Source organism: Epinephelus moara, chromosome 18 (assembly GCF_006386435.1).
Source record: "Epinephelus moara isolate mb chromosome 18, YSFRI_EMoa_1.0, whole genome shotgun sequence".
Taxonomy (NCBI): domain Eukaryota; kingdom Metazoa; phylum Chordata; class Actinopteri; order Perciformes; family Serranidae; genus Epinephelus; species Epinephelus moara.
Window position 1 is genome coordinate 34056489 of NC_065523.1, and position 17983 is coordinate 34074471.

General features: G+C 41.7%; 1 protein-coding gene across 1 annotated transcript; it reads right to left on the reverse strand.

Moving 5' to 3' along the window:
• Nucleotides 1–3777: 3777 nt before the first annotated feature.
• il2rb (interleukin 2 receptor, beta) lies at nt 3778–17649 on the reverse strand. The gene is made up of 10 exons (XM_050069225.1): nt 17389–17649; nt 14452–14549; nt 13952–14096; nt 13775–13841; nt 13513–13606; nt 13140–13285; nt 11098–11284; nt 10861–10963; nt 10695–10773; nt 3778–8123 (listed from the first exon to the last, which is right to left on the reverse strand). Exons 2-10 carry the CDS (start codon nt 14534–14536, stop codon nt 7350–7352), a joined length of 1680 nt encoding a protein of 559 aa, XP_049925182.1. The 5' UTR covers nt 14537–14549; nt 17389–17649; the 3' UTR covers nt 3778–7349.
• Nucleotides 17650–17983: the final 334 nt, after the last annotated feature.

The following is a 17983-nucleotide window of genomic DNA, read 5'->3' on the forward strand; positions in this document are numbered from 1 at the left end:
TGACAGGACATGTAAACACTCACAACTACACACACACTCACACAGCTCATGCTGACTCTCACACTCTTTCTCACGTCAGTGCACATGCCCACCCCTCAGCCCTCATTCCACATTGACACAGGAAGTCAAGGGGTGACCCATTTCTACCAGAAGTTTTATTTTGTTTGGTCTCTGCGCAGATGTCACTGAGTGCAACGGAAATATACTGCATGTGTAGAGACGAGAGCAGCAGCATTTACCACTGACCTCAATCATTTACATCAATCTACAAATAGCAATCTAATAGATATGAAACTAACGCATGTACACACCAACACAATCCTTTATTGTGCACAGTAAACTTCTGTTTGGGATTGATTATCAGTGATGATTAATGAGGTATTGATTTGATCTGTTAAGGGAAGACACCACAGATGAACAGGATAAAACTTTAAACTAATAGATATCACCGGGAAACTTTCCAAGTTAATTACTTCCATTAAGACAATTATTTTTTTGTATTACAAGTTTTTCAATATCTAATGAAACATTTGCACTAATTTGCATGAATTTCTAGAACACAAATCTGAACAATGGATAACACCAGATTCAAAAATCTTGTTTAATCATCTCAGAATCAAAGGTGTTTCACAGATAGACATTTTGATATCTCTTTTGATCACTCAATAAATCAGAAAATACTTTCAACAGCCATAAAAATGTATTTTTGCCATGTTTTTAGGAATAAAATGTTCTATAAATCAGGCTATTAATGAGTTATGACCAAACTCCTTTGTAAAAACCTTCAGAATGGGACTAAAGCTGCAAAATTTGGCGTATGTAAGTGCTACTGAAGAGGAGATTTCAGGCTCAGAGTATGAGAAAAAACTCATTATGAGGAAACGTCTTTCAAAGATAAGTATTGTGAAAGTAATTTTTTTTTTTTTAAGATATTTTTTAGCCTTTATTTGATAGGACAGACAAGTGTGAAAGGGGGAGAGAGAGGGAGTGACATGCAGCAAAGGGCCACAGGCTGGAGTTGAACCCGGGCCGCTGCGGCAACAGCCTTGTACATGGGGCGCCTGCTCTAGCACTAAGCCACCGACGCCCCGTGAAAGTAATTATTTGACAAAAAATAAGACACCAAATGTTTTTTAACTAATAGCCAAGGTATCACCATGAAACTCCCCAAGGCAGTCATTTTTTGAATCACAAGTTTTCTGAAATTTTACAACTTTGCATGCATTTCCAGAACAAATATCTGAACACTGGACGAAGCCAGGTTTAAAATTTCTGTTTAATTTTGATGACAAATTAGAGTCAAAGGTTTTTATGGAGGTTTCCACAAAAAAAATCTATTTTTGACATGTTTTTAGGAATAAAATGTTTTATGAATCAGTCTGTGAAAGATACATGAACAAACCCCTCTGTAAAAACCGTCAGAATAGGACTAAAACTGCAAAGTTTGGTTTATGTAAGTGCTACTGAAGAGATTTCTGCTTCTGAGTATGACTAATTAAACTAAACTAATTGAGTATTGATGCTATAATTAAATTTTTATTTGAGAAAATGACTGTCAAAGATATGTATTGCAATATTCCATACATTTTTAGACAAAAACTAAGGCACTTCAGGTGACTAGGAAAACATGTTTTAACTAGTAGCCTAGATATCACAGTGAACTTCCCAAGTTGATTGCTTACATCAAGACAATTGACCTATGGCTAAGCCACGCCCCCCTCCACTCACTCGGACAAACTATCAACATTCAGTGACCGGCGCTATGGCAGGTGTCACAGTACACGGCATTTCGCAGGAGGCAGTTGATGATTTTTGGGGACATAACGATCAGATGTCATTGAGAAGTAACCAAAAGGGCCTAAACTACGCATTGGAGGGATATATTCATCATTTTATTGTTGAGAAGGTCGATGAAAAGCTTAAATTACAAGCCAAAATTTACAGGTCACAGTGTACGCTTGTGAACCGCATCTCGTTGCCGTCACCATCAAAGACAACAAGTTAAAGTGCCACTGAAGTTAAGGTTTTTGGCTCAGAATATGAGAAAAGGATAACGGCCTTTTTACCATCTTTACCAAGAGTGTCTCTCCGTTAGTTTGGTGCTACAGTATTTACACTGAATCATTCAGCATAACGTTTGCCAACCTTTGTTATCTCTGCCATTACAGATAAGTTAATGAAGCTAAGCTCCAGAAGTTAACGTTAGCTTAACTAGAGCCCTTTGGACAACAGCTAACAATGATGTACGATCACCAAAGTACAAAACTAGAACAAAATAGGCTAATGAACTCCCAGCAAACAAGGTGACATGATGAACAACGCAGCTAGGAGCTAACGTTAGGCTAACTTTAGCTAACGTTAGCTAGAGATGCACTAATTTGCATGAAGTTCCAAAACAAAAATCTGAACACTGGATGAAGCCGGGTTCAAAATTCCTGTTTATTTTTGCTGACATTTGAGAGTTTGGATATCCCTTTTGATCACTCCATTAATCAGAAAATACAGCATAAAAATCCATTTTTGCCATGTTTTTAGGTGGGGAAAAAAGTGAAATAAATCAGGCTATGAATGATATATGAACTAACCCCTCTGTAAAAAGCTTTTGGATATAGACAGGAATAAAACTGGACAGTTTGATGTGTTTAAGTGCTATTGAAGAAGAGATTTCTGGCTCAGAGTATGAGGAGAAACTCATTTTGACCTTCGAACAGCCTTTAAAATATGTATTCCATTAAAGGTGTATGGGCTAAAAAATGTAATAGTAGCCAAGATATCACATGAAACTTCCCAAGTTGATTGCTTAAATCAAGACAATTATTTATTGTATTACAACTTTACTGATATTTGAATATGCATATGAGGCATTATCTCATGAAATGCACATTTTTGGCATACATTTCCAGAACAGATATCTGAACTTCTGAACTTCCACCAGTCTTAAAGAAAACATGAAGCTATAGCCCAAAATCTCAAACTTGACCAGTGTTGATATTTTCAGCTGGGGTGTCTCACCTTTATCAGGATGAAATCAGTGATAAAGATGAACAAACAAATGAGATTGACCAACAAAAACATCAGTGCCTTTCTTGACATTCAGATCAGACCACAATCAATGAATTTAATGCACAAATGCATCAGTTTCAGACACTTAAACACCAGGTTGGGTCATGTGAGCGATTACAAACAATGTCTCCAAAGTCTTCTCTGAAGCGATGCTCATATGTTCTTTATTAAAAGTATTTAGTACTTTTTACAAAATCAAAACACATTTAAATCACGTTTTACTGCTTTTCGAAATTCCACATCTACCTGTAGGAATGATTTTTTTTAAATGATATTAGTAGTATGTCTGTAAGATTTAGGTTAAAGTAATGAAAAGCAAAGTAGGCTACAGAACTGCGGGATTTTTTTGTCTGTGTTTTTTTTTTAATAAAAAGAGTGTCGTTAATAACTGACAGCAGCAATTAGCCTAGAGTAACATCTACTTCATGCTTCACTTGGCAGTTTATAGTATTTTAATACTAATGCAGTATAGCTAATTGAAACAAACAAACAAAAAGATGGTTTAAGTAGGAGTCCAGCAGTATTGTACACATTCAACAGTGAGGTATCGTACACCACCCTACACACACGTATCTGCTACATATAGACCCAGCAGTCCCAGTCTATAAACAGTTTACACAACTGGTCAGTTTTTACCCGCCATTTGGCTCAAAGTCAGGTTGTTATTTAACACTGCTGCGATTATGATAAAAATAAAAATAGATATAGATAATAGAATAGATAAACAAGTCATTTTTTATCAAACAAACTCATTTGACAATCAACACAGGCAACTGAATATGAAAATAGTCTGTTAGCCAGTTAGCAGCCTGTTAGCTAAGCTAGCACGCTGTCATATGGTCTCTCCGAAATCCACCGCAAAAGCTCAGTTTTTTAACATACTTGAGGCAAAAGTCCAGACCGAAATATTACGAAGGGGAGGAGTAGGAATGAATGGGCTTCTGGTTGCCTTGTCTCCGTACACATACATAAGTTGAAACGAGGTGTTAGTCTATTGTCAGGTTTACATATTTCAATTAGATATAAAATATCCATCCAGTTGAGTTAAGGATTCCTGACATAAACCAAAAATACAATTTATGTAATTAAATAAAATAAAACTGAGATGATTACACTGTAAGAATCTCTGTAACTCAAAGAATTTAGCTAATTTACTTTAATAAAGTTTATATAATAATTGTAAATAAATTCTGTCTATTTCAAATATGTTGAATTTATTAAAGGTTAGGTAATTACCGTCAATATATTGGAGATACATAGAATTTACTGACAGTAATTACACAAATTTTACTAAAGTAAATTAACTAAATTCTATGAGCTTTGGTTACACAAATTCGCAAAGTCTATTCATCTTAGTTTTAAAAGATTTAATTACATAAATGGCACTTTTTCCATTTGTGTTAGAATTACTTGACTCATGTGGATGTAATTTATATGTAATGGACCAAATAATTATTCACAGTGTGTCTCAGACTTTCCCTTTAAACTCTGTTCTCACATGCACTTATATCTTACGCAATCTCATGACCACAGATTCCTGTTATTGTTATTGTTATTAGTCAGCAAAGTCAATCTAATATTGATTTGGAGTCATTATAGCAACAAATACAGCATAAAAATGTTCATTTCAAAGCTGCTCCAGTTAAATATTTATATCAGTTATTAATAAAAGGACTGTGTAATGTGAAAGGGGTTGCTAACTGAGACATACCAGTACAGAATAATCACCCGACCCAGTTCCCCTCACCTCGATGGAACTTTTTAGCGAGTTTCGTGCATTGTTTTCCCTTTACTTCACTGCTTTGGCTCAGTCTCACCGCACTCATTAACCTTGTTTCCAGCAGCAGTTTTTAGCAAAAAACTGCACACAGTGGTGCATTTAGCAGTTAAGAAGCCAGTAGCTGGTGGAGACCAAAACAGAGCAAAAAGAAGAGAAGGAATATTAGATTTACAATCAAGTGGCCAGAGACATGACTCAGAGTAAATGCTAACATAGCTCAATGTCAGTTCGCTGTGTAAACAAGCAACTGTGTGCTAAGACGTTCCCAGAAAACACTTAATACAGTTACAATATGTCAGTTATACGCTCTTGGATTGTTTTGTCTTCCAAGTGACCAAAACATGAATCAAGCAGAAGCAGGGTGGGTTTTTTTTGGCACAACTGCACCTACGTCCAAGGTGCATGGAGAAGGGAAAGGAGTTAAAGAGGTGAAAACTCCAGCAACACTTGTAGTTAACAGAATAACTTTATGCGAGAGTTTTGACCTAAAATGATTTAAAAATAAATGCAGGTTTAAAACATAAAAATCATGGAATTTGTAAAAACACAGTTGACCATTCCTAAGTCCCGCCCCTTTTTGCTCTGTTGAGCAAGTTTGGAACCCGGCAGAACCTCAGTCAACATTTCCCTTAATATGCTCTGTGCTGGGCTCTGCTATGTTTAAAGGAAAACCAAATGTTCAAGATGGTTAACAGATGTGGCTGGGGACTGTCACAAACTTCATAGACACATTACATTGATTAGTTGCATCCTAAGTGGAGGTGCATGATATTGGATTTTTTACCAATATCCGATATGCTGATACGTAACAACTCAGCTGACCAATAACCGATTATGATATATCAACTTTTTTCCCTATGCAACCGCAGTTGGTTTGGATTGAGGTCGAACACGTTCTCACCACAAACGAACCGCACCAGAGTTCACAGAGTTCAAACTCAAGTTTGTTTGCCACCTACATGTGGATCATTTGGGCAGGTGAGAGCACAGCCATCACACTCAGGTGCGCACCAAAACAACGGAAAATGATCCAACCAGACCACCTCTTCAAGAAGGTCTCAGTCTGGTTGTTTTCACCTGAGTGCGATTGCTGTGTTCACACCTGCCCAAACGAACCACACTTGGGGGGCAAACGAACTTGAGTTTCGCAGGTGTGAAAGCACCCTAAGATGACATGATTTGTCATCAGCAAGAAAAGATCAAGGCTCATGTTCCTTTGTTTATATCATCTCTGTAAAGGTGCGGACACACCAAACCGACATCAAAGAACCAGCGGCGACGAAAGCCAACTGTTGCGTTGTCTACGTCGCCTCACGTCGCCTCACGTCGCCTCACGTCGCCCTGTGTCAGTTGCATTTGAACACACTACACGGACTACATCCGACGGCTAAGTGGCACGTACGATCTGCGCCTGCGTGAGAGAGAGCCGAGTGACCAAGTGGTACTTCCTGTCAGCTGAGGGGTTTCCTATCTGTGCAGCCGGGCACCGCAGCACCTCCACGGACTATTACATCTAGACGGTCCCGGTGTTTTCTCCGCAGGCTCCACTTCACTCAGCTGCCCAATAAACCCGCTGCTTCTTCCCACTTTAACCTGAATAACAAACCAGGGCTCGGTGCTCTGGTTGGATCCAAACGGAGAGCCGGGGATAGCTCAGAGACTAGCGGAGGCTAACTGGCTGTGCTTCCCTCCGGTCATGCTGCGGCTAACACTCCGCTAGCCGCTCCCAGCTAGCTCTGGTTTGTTATTCAGGTTAAAGGCAGTCGGTCTGTCAGGCAGCTGAGTGAAGTGGAGCCTGAGGAGGAAGCACCTGTTAGCCCCGGTTTCATTACAGGCAGATTCACTCGCTACAGGGACGAGGAAAAAAAACCCTGAAAAAAGTAGGCCAACAGATGCTCACCGACGGCCCGACTTTGGTCGACGGCCGACCGTCGGCTTGGTGTGTCAGGGCCTTAACGCTACATGCTGCCCCAAAGTAGCGTAACTTTCTGCAGCAAATAGAGACTTTAGGTCACCATGGTCTATATTCAGTAATAAATAAACAGAGTGCTTTACTGATCTCCAGAAGGGGGAAAGGGGACATTGATCCGGCAGTGTCAGTGACTCAGTCTTGCCATCCTCGGTCTCTACTTCTATCTTTTTCATCAGGACTGTGCGCCATTTTGCCTTGTTCAACATCAACACATCCTTCCACTACATACTGTAGTCCTATCTGTCTGCTTCTATATTGCCTGACGCCATGAAACACTTACACTTTGCAGCCAAACAGAACCAGCATTGCCATGTTTCTTTTTGTCAAGCTTGTCCGATCTAGCAACAGTAACTAAGGGGGGCGAGACTTTGGAGAGGGTCATTTGTCTTTGTCAAAACTGCACAAGAACACTCCAAATATTCTGTCAGATATGCTCAACTCCACAATCATATTAGAAACAACAATCAGTCAGGTTTGTGATGTAAACAATTTACAACCATCACACAGGGATTCTTCTACATTCATGACAAGTTTTCAGATGGATTTATTGCTGAATGTTGTCTGCAGCTCTTTCAGGGTCAGATACCCTGTTTTACCCGTCTCCACAGGCATGGAGGAAGACCTGCACACGGCACCAGCCATAGGCCAGGCTGTGTAGCTGCCACCAGCAGTTGCCACAGGTTCATCTACTTGCTGGCTTTCACAGTATACCTGACTTAGACTGGGAGTGTTGGGAGGAGGTGGAGCACAGGCGGGAGGGCACACATGGGAGGGAAAATGGACAGGGAGGATGAGAAGAGGAGGGCTCTGGTGATCATTTGAAACCTCTTTCCCCTCTACATCCACAACCCTTTTGTCCTCCTTGTCCTCTTCATTTTCTTGTTCGATGCCAAAACCAGAGTCTGGGCTCTGTGGCTCCCTCTTCAAGCTCTCATACGTTGGAGAGATGTCGAAGGAAGGGCAGAGGGAGAGGTGTAGGCTGTTGTGCAGGTTGTGGAAATCATCCTTATAGGTGAAGTAGACAGGGTTGGGGTCAGTTCGAGCTGAGCCGCCGGAGGAGCTTGACATGAAGTAGCCCATGTTAGAGAAGCAGGATGAGGAGGAGGAGGAGGAATTGTCAACAACCCTGCTGGTGTTCGAGCCAGCTGAGGGGTAGCTGCTGAAGTGGAGCAGGGCGCTGGTGGAGCCAGAGGAGGGAGAGGTGGAGGGGGCCACATCCCAGCTGTCGCACACCTCAACTGGCGAGATGCGGTCATGTGGCTGGGCCGTGAAGAACGACTCAGAGGCTGACAGAGGATTCAGCCATTTCTGGGGAAACAGAAACAGAGATTTAGAAGAGAAAATATAACCTAAGAAATTTGAAGTTGTGATTGTCCTGAGCGCTTGTGTGTGAATGTTTATTTCTGATTTTCTCAGAGAGGGCTCTGTGTGAGTGTTGATGTTGGTTGGTACATGTTGGTTTGAACAGAAGCAGCAGACAAACCACACAAAGATGTGTGTTTTTTGTGGTTTAAAACTGATTCTACTGATCTGGGCTGTGGCTGAAATGCAGTCCGTTTTCCTGGCAGTCAGCGGTGAGCGGGGAGCGACGTACCTTTACTTCTTATGAACCTGAACCAAAACTGTTAACTGAAAATACGCAAAGAGGTCATTCAGCCAAAGAAGCATAGACTCTGCGTCAGCAGCAGAACATAATGGTGATTGGCCCTGGTGCAGATATATTTTCTTGGCCCCTCACCGCTTCCTGAGCACAAGCGCATGTTCGGACACACACAACTGGGGATGGGAACTAATTGGATTTTACTGGTATCATCAATTGCATTTTTTCATTTAGACAAAGGAAACTACTAAGCCTGCCTGTGTGGTGCTAATGTCACCATAACAGGATATAAACCAACACATTCTCACTCTGACCTCGTCACATATTGACGTTCGGTCATGGACTTTCCATGTCCACACACGACGTGTAAGATACCCTGGGTGTGTTGGTTGTTTGCCATGTCAAGTTCTGACTGTGACATGCATTGTCTTCTTTCAAAATACGCTTCCGTTTTCACAGGAAATTTAACGTTTACATACAGTCTCTTTCAAAATAAAAGCACTACGTCTGTACAACACTGCAAATTGACGTTTTTTTTCCTTCAGCAACAAACACACATGGTTAGGTTAAGGAAAAAAGGACAGGGTTTGGCTTTAGAATCTTACAGGATGCGAACACCGCTCTCTCAGGTGAAAGTCGGCGTTCGTTCTTGCCCTGCTGCGTTTCCCCTGACGCTAAACTATAATGACAACCAGCCGTGTAACATGCTGACGTTAAAGGACGCCTTTTTCGTTGGTTTCTGACGCCCCAAGTCACTGCCCAAGTGTTGAATTTCGACAACTTCGGAGTGAGACCAGGCTCTATATAGCCTTGTTAATAGACGTGTTGCTTGGGTGTGTCAAATACATGGCATTCCTGTAATTTAAGCCCATGTCACGTAGAAAGATGTTTCAGCATATTCCTGGTGTTTCCACCCTGAGTTGAAATGATTGTTTTACAGACATACGCAGCACTGTTGACATCTTTCTTGAAATGAAATGAAGCCATGCTTTGGACTGTTTCTTTCTCTTTGCCGTGACTCCTTCTTACTCCAAGTTTCCAGCAGCATAGACAGTTCGATGTCATTGTTTTGCAACTGTCAAAAAAACATCAATAAAAGGAACTGATATGCTTGGAGGCATATTGTACAATACTGATGGATCGGACAGTTTGAAACAGTTCTCAACTGGAACTACCTCCTATCTCTACACAACCGCTCCAGGCTGTTGTAAAGCAGACAATATTGCTGTGTCACCACTGAGAGGCTCCAAATGCAGCTCCCATCCTGCAAACCAGCCTGTCATCAGCACCAAGGACAGCAGTCAAAGCACCATATTTATTAACGCTAATCTAAAGGCCCTGACACACCAAGCTGACCGTCGTCCGCCTGTCAATGTTGGGCTGTCAGTGAGCGTCTGTCACACTAGTCTTTGCAGTGTGTCCTGCACTGTTGGCCCTTGTCGGCTTTTTTCAGCCAATTCAGCATGCTGAATCAGTGACAGTGACGACAGAGGCCATCGAGAATCAAATCACTCTGACTGGCAGTTCAGCTTAGAGCACAAGAAGAGAAACAGAAGGCTGGAATTGAACCTGCGGCTGCTGAGGCAAGGACATTGCTTTCATATATGGGACACCTGCTCTACCCATTAAGCCACCAGTCGTCCCAGATTGTGCTGTTAATGTGTTAATTGGTGTCACGATGGTGTTCCAGTTTACCCCCTGTTTTTGTCTTTTAAGTTTTTTGTTTTGGGGGATGACAGCTCAAGAATGACAGGGAAGGGCCACAGCTTGGAATCGAACCTGGGCGGCTGCAAGGACAAACACTCTACCAGGTGAGCAAGAGGTCGCCCTCCGGTTTCCCTTTTTTCCCTGAAGATTCCAGATTTCTGCTGTCTGCTGGTGTGGAGAGTTTCAGGCACAGATCAAACATGCTGGTTGGCTGTTGGCTGTAGTCTTTGCGGTGTGTTCATGTGACACGACGCAGCATTCGGCTTTTGTCGCCACTAGTTCTTTGATTTTGGTTTGGTGTGTCTTGGCCTTAACAGCCTGCCCTGGATTAAAACCACCATAGCCTGATTTAAAAGGTGTGTATATCACTATCAAAACCATAACTGTTACACGCAAGGTGGGACTGTGGTAGATATATCTGTTGAAATTACAAGTAATTTTAGTGTTATTGTAGTAGTCAGTGCATGAGAGGGCCGGCCCAGCTATAATAGCGAAGCAGCAAACATTGCCTTACTGCAGGGGCCACAGAGTACAGAGTGGTAAAAATGCTCTGTGAGAACATTTATTTTTACCTTTAGATTCCCTCCGTGGTCAGAGTGGAGAGTGTGGAAGTATTTCGAGGGGTTTGGTACTGGCTTTCCTTTGAGGAGCCTGAAACGGCAAAAAGGAACCATTAGATTAGACATACTATCTGATAACACACACAAATGAACACACACAAATCAACATCATACTCACCCCCTGTTTGCACAACTCTTGTAAAGGACCACTATTATGATGATGAGACCCAAGCTGAAAATCACTCCTCGCGTTATCTGTGATGACTGACCCAGAAGCCAGTCTGAAACAGAGAAAATGCATGTTCCCTCTCAGACTGACTAGGATCATTTTGGAACCCCAGAAAGCACTCTATTTCCTCGTTAACATGAGAACTGTAAACCTGTGAGCTGTTGCTGTAATGCATGGTGTTGTTACCTTCACCCGGTGATGTCACCACCACATCTGTTGCTTCCACCCAGGATGCTGTCGGACTCCAGTTGCTCCAGTGGCTTTTGTGCAGCTGTGAAATGGGTTTGACTCTCACTCTGACGTGGCAGTGCCCCTTAAATCGCCCAGCAGGCATCCTTAGCTCTTGTTCTTGTGTTGGCTGAATGTTGGCGTCCTGATAACAGATAATAATCCGGCAATATATCTAAGTCAGGGTGGATCTTAACACCCACAAACAAAATGGTCAAGGTGATTTAAATAATGAGCAGCAACAGCTCTGCTTCATTTGCATTTGTATGACGTATGTGTGAAACCAAGCATTGATGCAACATAAATATAAGCATGCAACATTAAGATCAAACTTCAGTGAAAAGGGGAAGTGACAGCAAAACTAAAAGGCTATGAGGAGCTGATGTTAGCGATGCATGATATCACACTTTTAAAATGAGTAATAACAATCTGGCTATTGATTAAAAAGAAGACACAAATTTGCGCAAATGGTGACAAAAAATGGTGGTCAGATAATCACGAGGAAAATTTCTGCAACTATATTTTCACCTTAAAATCTAGTGTGGGGAATTTATCATAGTTTTAGCCATGCTAGCAGCATGCTAATCAAAGAAGAATTTATACTTCTGCATTGAATTGACGCTGAAACCATTTCCCTCAGTGGAAACAAAGCTTTTATTTACTTTAATTAACAGATAAGAAACTATAAATTATTAAGACAATAAAGCCTCCACAAAAATAGCATTTTATGTCTTGGGTGTGATTTATCCTGGCTTCACGTGAGCAGAGGAAATCTCTGCTTGTCACTAGGCTAGTTTATATGATGTAAAATGCCATAGGCTTGTGCTAATAGCGTTAGCATGTTGTATTTGTTTTGAAAACGTGTTTAGTATGAGGTAGCTGTTTTGTCAGTGAATCTTGTGAGTTGTAATAGAGTCTAATTTTGTAATGTTACCTTTGTTAAATGTTGCTGTTGCCCCCATTTTTATATGAGAAGAGGAAAAGTCCGCTAGCCGCTAGGCTACTTTGTAAAATGTAAAATGCCATAGGCTTGTGCTAATAATGTTAGCATGTTGTATTTGTGGGGAAAATGTGTCCACCGCCGACTAGTGTTTTGGAGGTGTAACTGCAGAGTGACACAAACACACCACCGCACAAGTATAAATGCTCACAACAGTGTGCGTAGGCTACGTGTGTAGGGTCTGCCACACAAGTTTAAATCCCGCTGCTGGTGAACATGGTAAACATTATGCCTGCTAAGCAAAAGCATGTTAGCACTGTCACTGTGAGTGTGTTAGCATGCTGATGTTAGCATTTAGCTCACAGCACCTGTGTGCCTGACGACAGTCTCACAGAGCTGCTGGCATGGCTGTAGACTCTTAGGGCTCTATTTAAATTATCTATAGCACATGTTCATGGTGCATTTAGGGTGTGTCCAACTTTTAAATCTCTTAATGAGGAGTCAGACAGCAGCTCTGCAGCTCTGCTCTCTGCTATGTCCACATTTTACAGAATGTAGCCTAATTAATATTTTCATTGTTAATGATATATTATGTTACCCATCCTCCCATTCCTGTGTGTGTAACAAGCAGAGTGTATGAGCACTGTGAACGCACCAGTGTAGGTACATATTGCTTTCTGAATAATGCGCCCATAGCAGGAAAACACTGCGCCACTGTGTCTTTAGATCATGTTTTTATTGGTCAGTGGTGCAATCAATTCCTGCTGCCTCAAAATAGCAATGCACCAACAATGTGCCTGACCACACCACATTTTCTATACACCCATGGGCACCCAGATGGGTGTTAGTACTTACACAACGTGGGCGCTGGCTGTGAAAATGACCACTGCGTCAGACTGAAACTGACATTAAAAGCTGTGCTTTGCTGTGCATCACTTTCCACTGGGTGTTTACAGATAGGGCTCATATAGCATTGTTATAAAAAGAAAAAGAGTGGAGTAAATATGAGTTGTATTTTTATAAAAAGCCCATTTGTGCATGCATGTGCAGCGACACTCACGTTCCATGTCTTGTTTTTCTCCGTGATCTGAACTTGGAAGTCAAAGGATGTGATGAAGTGAGAGCGAGGACTGCCTGGAGTCCACGATATCCTCGTCTCATTGGCCGTGCTGCTGACATTGGGGACGCCTGGAGGATGCATTTTGACTGTATGCACACACAGACACACACAGACATATGCAGAGAGTGTGCACTGAATCCTGATGTTTAAATAGCCTGACCAACTATTTCTGGGTGACACTTTTTTTGAAAACCAGCAATTTAAAATTTAACAGAAGCTACACTATTTATTTATTTTTGCAAAACTGTGTTTCCGATGACCTCCGAAACACGTTAACCTCATGCATTTTTTTGAGGAAGTAAAAGCCACTCACTGTGTTTGTATGGAGAATAATTTGTGAGGTTCTCCACCAACGTGCCGTTACACTCCATGCTGATGTACGGCATGTCTTTGAAAGAGTTGAATTCCTACAGGGACCCATAAGCGTTTAGCTTTGGAGCAAGACTGTATGAATTTATTCTGTATTTCATGACATCATTTTTTACATGATGGCTGATCTAGAAATTCAAAAATCAATGATCAGTGATAAAATGTGACATGTGCATGTTCTAATGAATGATATGTACGTGACTTACTTCATTTTCAAAGACAAAACTGCAGCCTGGGGGAGATTTTCTGTGTCGTTTCATCCTGCAGCTTCGACTAAGTAAAAAAAAAAAAAAAAGGACAAAAATCACCATTAACTGCTGCAGATTTGACCACCAGACAGAGCTCAAAATATGGAAACAAACAGTTTATCTCTAACATCTTACATAATTGTTCCGGGATATCTCATGTAGTTCTTTAAGATCCAGGTTGTCTTCACACCGATGATCCAGCAGTCCACACCAGGAGCCAGGGGAGCGCCGTCCCACGTACAGCTGACATTGTTGACAAAGTCGTTCACACAGGAGAGTCCTTGAGTCACAGAGACATAACAAGAAGAGAGAGATTAGGATGGTGTCTCTTTATCAGTGTCACTGGACTTGTAGGGGCATTCAGATAAAGCTGTGATACGTACTTGAGTTGCAGTTGCAAGGTTACAGAATAATCAGTGAAATTCCCCTGAGGGAGTTTTTAGCTTTAAAATGTTTTACTCAATATACTGTAATGCAGGAAAGAGACTTTGCTGTTTCACTTTGCTTCAAAAATTACAAATTCAGCAGGAAGACGAAATAAAAAAGCTCAGTTAACGAGTTATTATTTTCTATCCCCTGTGCCTAAAGGACAGTAACACAGAGGCTGTTACAGTTACAGCCGTACTCAGTTATACCTTGCGAGCCTTTGTGAGAGTGGGCTGCATGCACTGAGAACAGACCCACCAGGACGTATAAGGACACCAGGATCTCCGTGGCCATGATCGCAGAATGACTGTGAACAGAGAGGGTCAGCACATACTGTACGTTAAAATGAAAATCTGAGTCATCGTTTTTTTTGTGTCTCAATGACTAATGGGAACAAAAATTGATGGCAGATGGCAGCAGCAAAACAAGCTGCGATATAACCATTCAGGGCATGTTCGCACAGACAGTTTACATCCACTAAAAGTGTTTGTTTTTGCCACTGACAGGCTCAGATTATCATTATAAGTGTGTGAAAACATTGTGGAAAAGATCCCGACAGAGATAGACCTTTTTGTTAAAATGTAAGATCCTTTTTGTTTAACCAGAAACAGGCCTGAAATCGCTTTCGTCAAACCCACCAGACTCCATTTAGATAAACAGTAACTTTATCTTTAAAACATTCTTCATTCAAAGTCGACAAACACAAAACAAAACTAACAAAAGCTGTCTGGATTACTCTTGCCACTGTTCCAACAACCAGCAACTCTAGTTCGGTTCAAATAAACCCTTAACTCACCCACTTAGATGTTAAGATATGTTGGCTCTATGCATGCTGAAATTACTGTTTATTCACATGGAATCTGGTCCACAAATGAGACAGGAATTAGCTGCTGGCCACCCCACTGTCTGTTGTGATGTGGTCAGTGAGTCAACGGATAGTTTATTTCATTGAGCTGACAGTTCCTTGGGAAGACGAAGTGGAAGAAGCCTATGAAAGAAAAAAAGCTTAGGTATGCAGACTTAGGAGCAGAAGCTGAGCAGCGAGGATGGAAAACTAGGATTTGTCCAGTGGAAGTGGGGTGTAGGGGATTCATAGCAAGATCAGCTGTCTTGCTCCTGGGGGAACTCAGAGTGCGGGGACAGAGTTTGAGGAAGACAGTGAAGGAAATGTCAGATGAAGCAGCCAGAGCTAGTCAGTGGATTTGGATGAGAAAGAGTAATGTCAGTTGGGCGAGAGGCGGGGTTCACCCTGGACAGGTCACCAGACTATCACAGGGCTGACACAGAGAGACAGACAACCATTCACACTCACATTCACACCTACGGGCAATTTAGAGTCACCAGTTTTTCTGTCCATGGAATTCTTTACAGGTCCATGTCATTGGTCCGACATCCCATTAGTCAGACGGTCCACGGTGCTGAACGGCTCCCGGCGGGCTTATTTCTACCTTGATGATGCGCCGCGACCGGCTCTGGGTCAGCTGGGAAAGGCTTGAGGCAAAGCAGGCTCACAGCTTATGTGTTTGTCACTTTCTTTTTCATTTTAAGTGGTTTTTGTGCCTAAACCTAACCAGACCTTAACCACAGGGCATCATGATGATTTCGGAACGGACTTCGGAACAATGGGTTTAATATGGTCAGAACAATGGGCTGTCAGACCAATGGGCAGTTCCCATTCTTTACCTAAAGAACTCAAACTGGATCCTGATTTCAATAACTTTAAACTCAAACTGAAACAGTTTTTGAAGAGGAATCAGTTATGCAGTCATGATAATTGCAGTTTGTTCTGTCTATATGTTTTATTGTTGTTTATACTTTGCGCTGTTACTTGTGTTTCTGGTGCTGAGTCTTTTGTATCTTAAGACCCAGTGAGGGACGGGCATTGCAAATCGGCTTAGGCTATAAATGCTGTGGTGTGTAGCATTTATGTGTGCTACGTACTTGTCCTTATGGAAATAAACATGGAGAAAACCCACGCTGACACGAAGAGAACATGCAAAGTCTGCACAGAAGGGCTCCCCACCCTGGGGTTCGAACCAGCATCCCTTTTGCTGTGAGGCAATAATGCTAAAACAAAAGTTTGTCTCTGTAGGGATCCTTTCCATAATGTTGTCAGACACTTAAATACCAATCTGAGCCTGTCAGTGGCAAAAACACTTTTAGTAGATGTAAATTAACGAGTGGTTTCACCGCTGCCAACTGCGGCTGGACCAGTTTTCAAAAACGTTTTTTAGTTTGTAACTTAGACACAACAACATGGGAAATAGAGCCCAGGTTGGAAAACACGGAACTTACCCTTTAAAAAACAAAAAGGGGTGCATACATGTTTAACCCAACCGCAGCACTTGCAGTATATCTAAGTGGTGGTTATCATGACCACATCGTACCTGGGGGGGATCAAGAAGAAGTTTCTACCTCTACATGATTTTTTTTTTCTTTAATGCATAGAAACTAATTTCTGAAACTCCATCAGCCAATCATCAGCCGCGTGCTGTGTGGTTCTGAGAGTGAGAAAACAACACCAGATCCATACTGAGCGTCATACTCATCCTGAGAAGGCGGCAACTCGCACTTATAAGTGAAACTTGACCGAGATCACTGGCACCTGTGCTACTGCACAACATATAAAAAATTAAGAGTGTGCGACAGTAAGTGCTCCATACTGGTCATACTGATCATTAATAACTATCACACTTTGTTTTGTGACTTCATGTTTCACATTCAGGCATTTCTGCTGATAAAACAATGAAAAATAGAATAAACTGTCTTGTGCAATCATATTATTGACTTTATATGACCTTAAGATGAGCAATATTTTCTTACTGTCACAGACTGTCACAGACATTGTCACCAGTCTGAGTCATCGACCGTTTTTTTTTTTCCATCAAAGCCTGAACTGAGCAGGACTACGAGTAACTTTATGGAAAGTGCAGATGTGTCACAGTAATTTATATTATTACATAATGTACAGAGGAAACAAAACCAATTGTTCCAAGCTATGACAGCAGATAAAGAAACTTACACATCATCTAAATAGAAATTAAATAGCAAGAGCCAGAAAAGACACTGTAAAAAATAAGTGGTAGAATAAATAGACATATTATTCTTGTATTATTTTTACCAGCAATTGTAAAATTAAGAAGTACCTGAAGAGCCGTGGTCAGTAAAGGTAGCAGGGGGTTCCTGAGGGGAAACACATTGTCGCCTCCTCTGCTGCACTGACGACTAAAGAAGATTTCCTTTCTTTCTATCTCTCTACTTGCTCATCACTGTCTCACCCTCTTGTGCAATCTTCCTCTGTCTCTCTTTCTCTGTCAATCATCCCTCTGTCTCCTCATTCTCGCCCCTCTCTCTTCTTTAAAGTGCCCAGTGACATTTTCCACTTGTAACCACAGCCTGTGACTGGGGCTTACAGGAAGCCTTATGAAGCCGTGTGTGATGATGTGAGAGGACGGGTGGTGGCGGGGGAGGAGGTGAGGAGAGGGGGGGGGGGTTGTAGAGCAGAGCACCTCCTCCTGCTCACCAGCAGCAGCAGCTCTACCTGGACGCCGTTAAGATAATAATTGCACTGAAAACAAGAAATACAAAGCACACCACATCCTGTTTCAATCACAACGTAAAGTGGGTTATATAAAGGGAAACTCGCACATTTGTCCTATGAAGTGGTTTAAGTCAATGAAACTCTAGTTTAAAACTGAAGATTCGGAGGATTAAAGTGGCTCAAGCTACCAGATTTAGAAC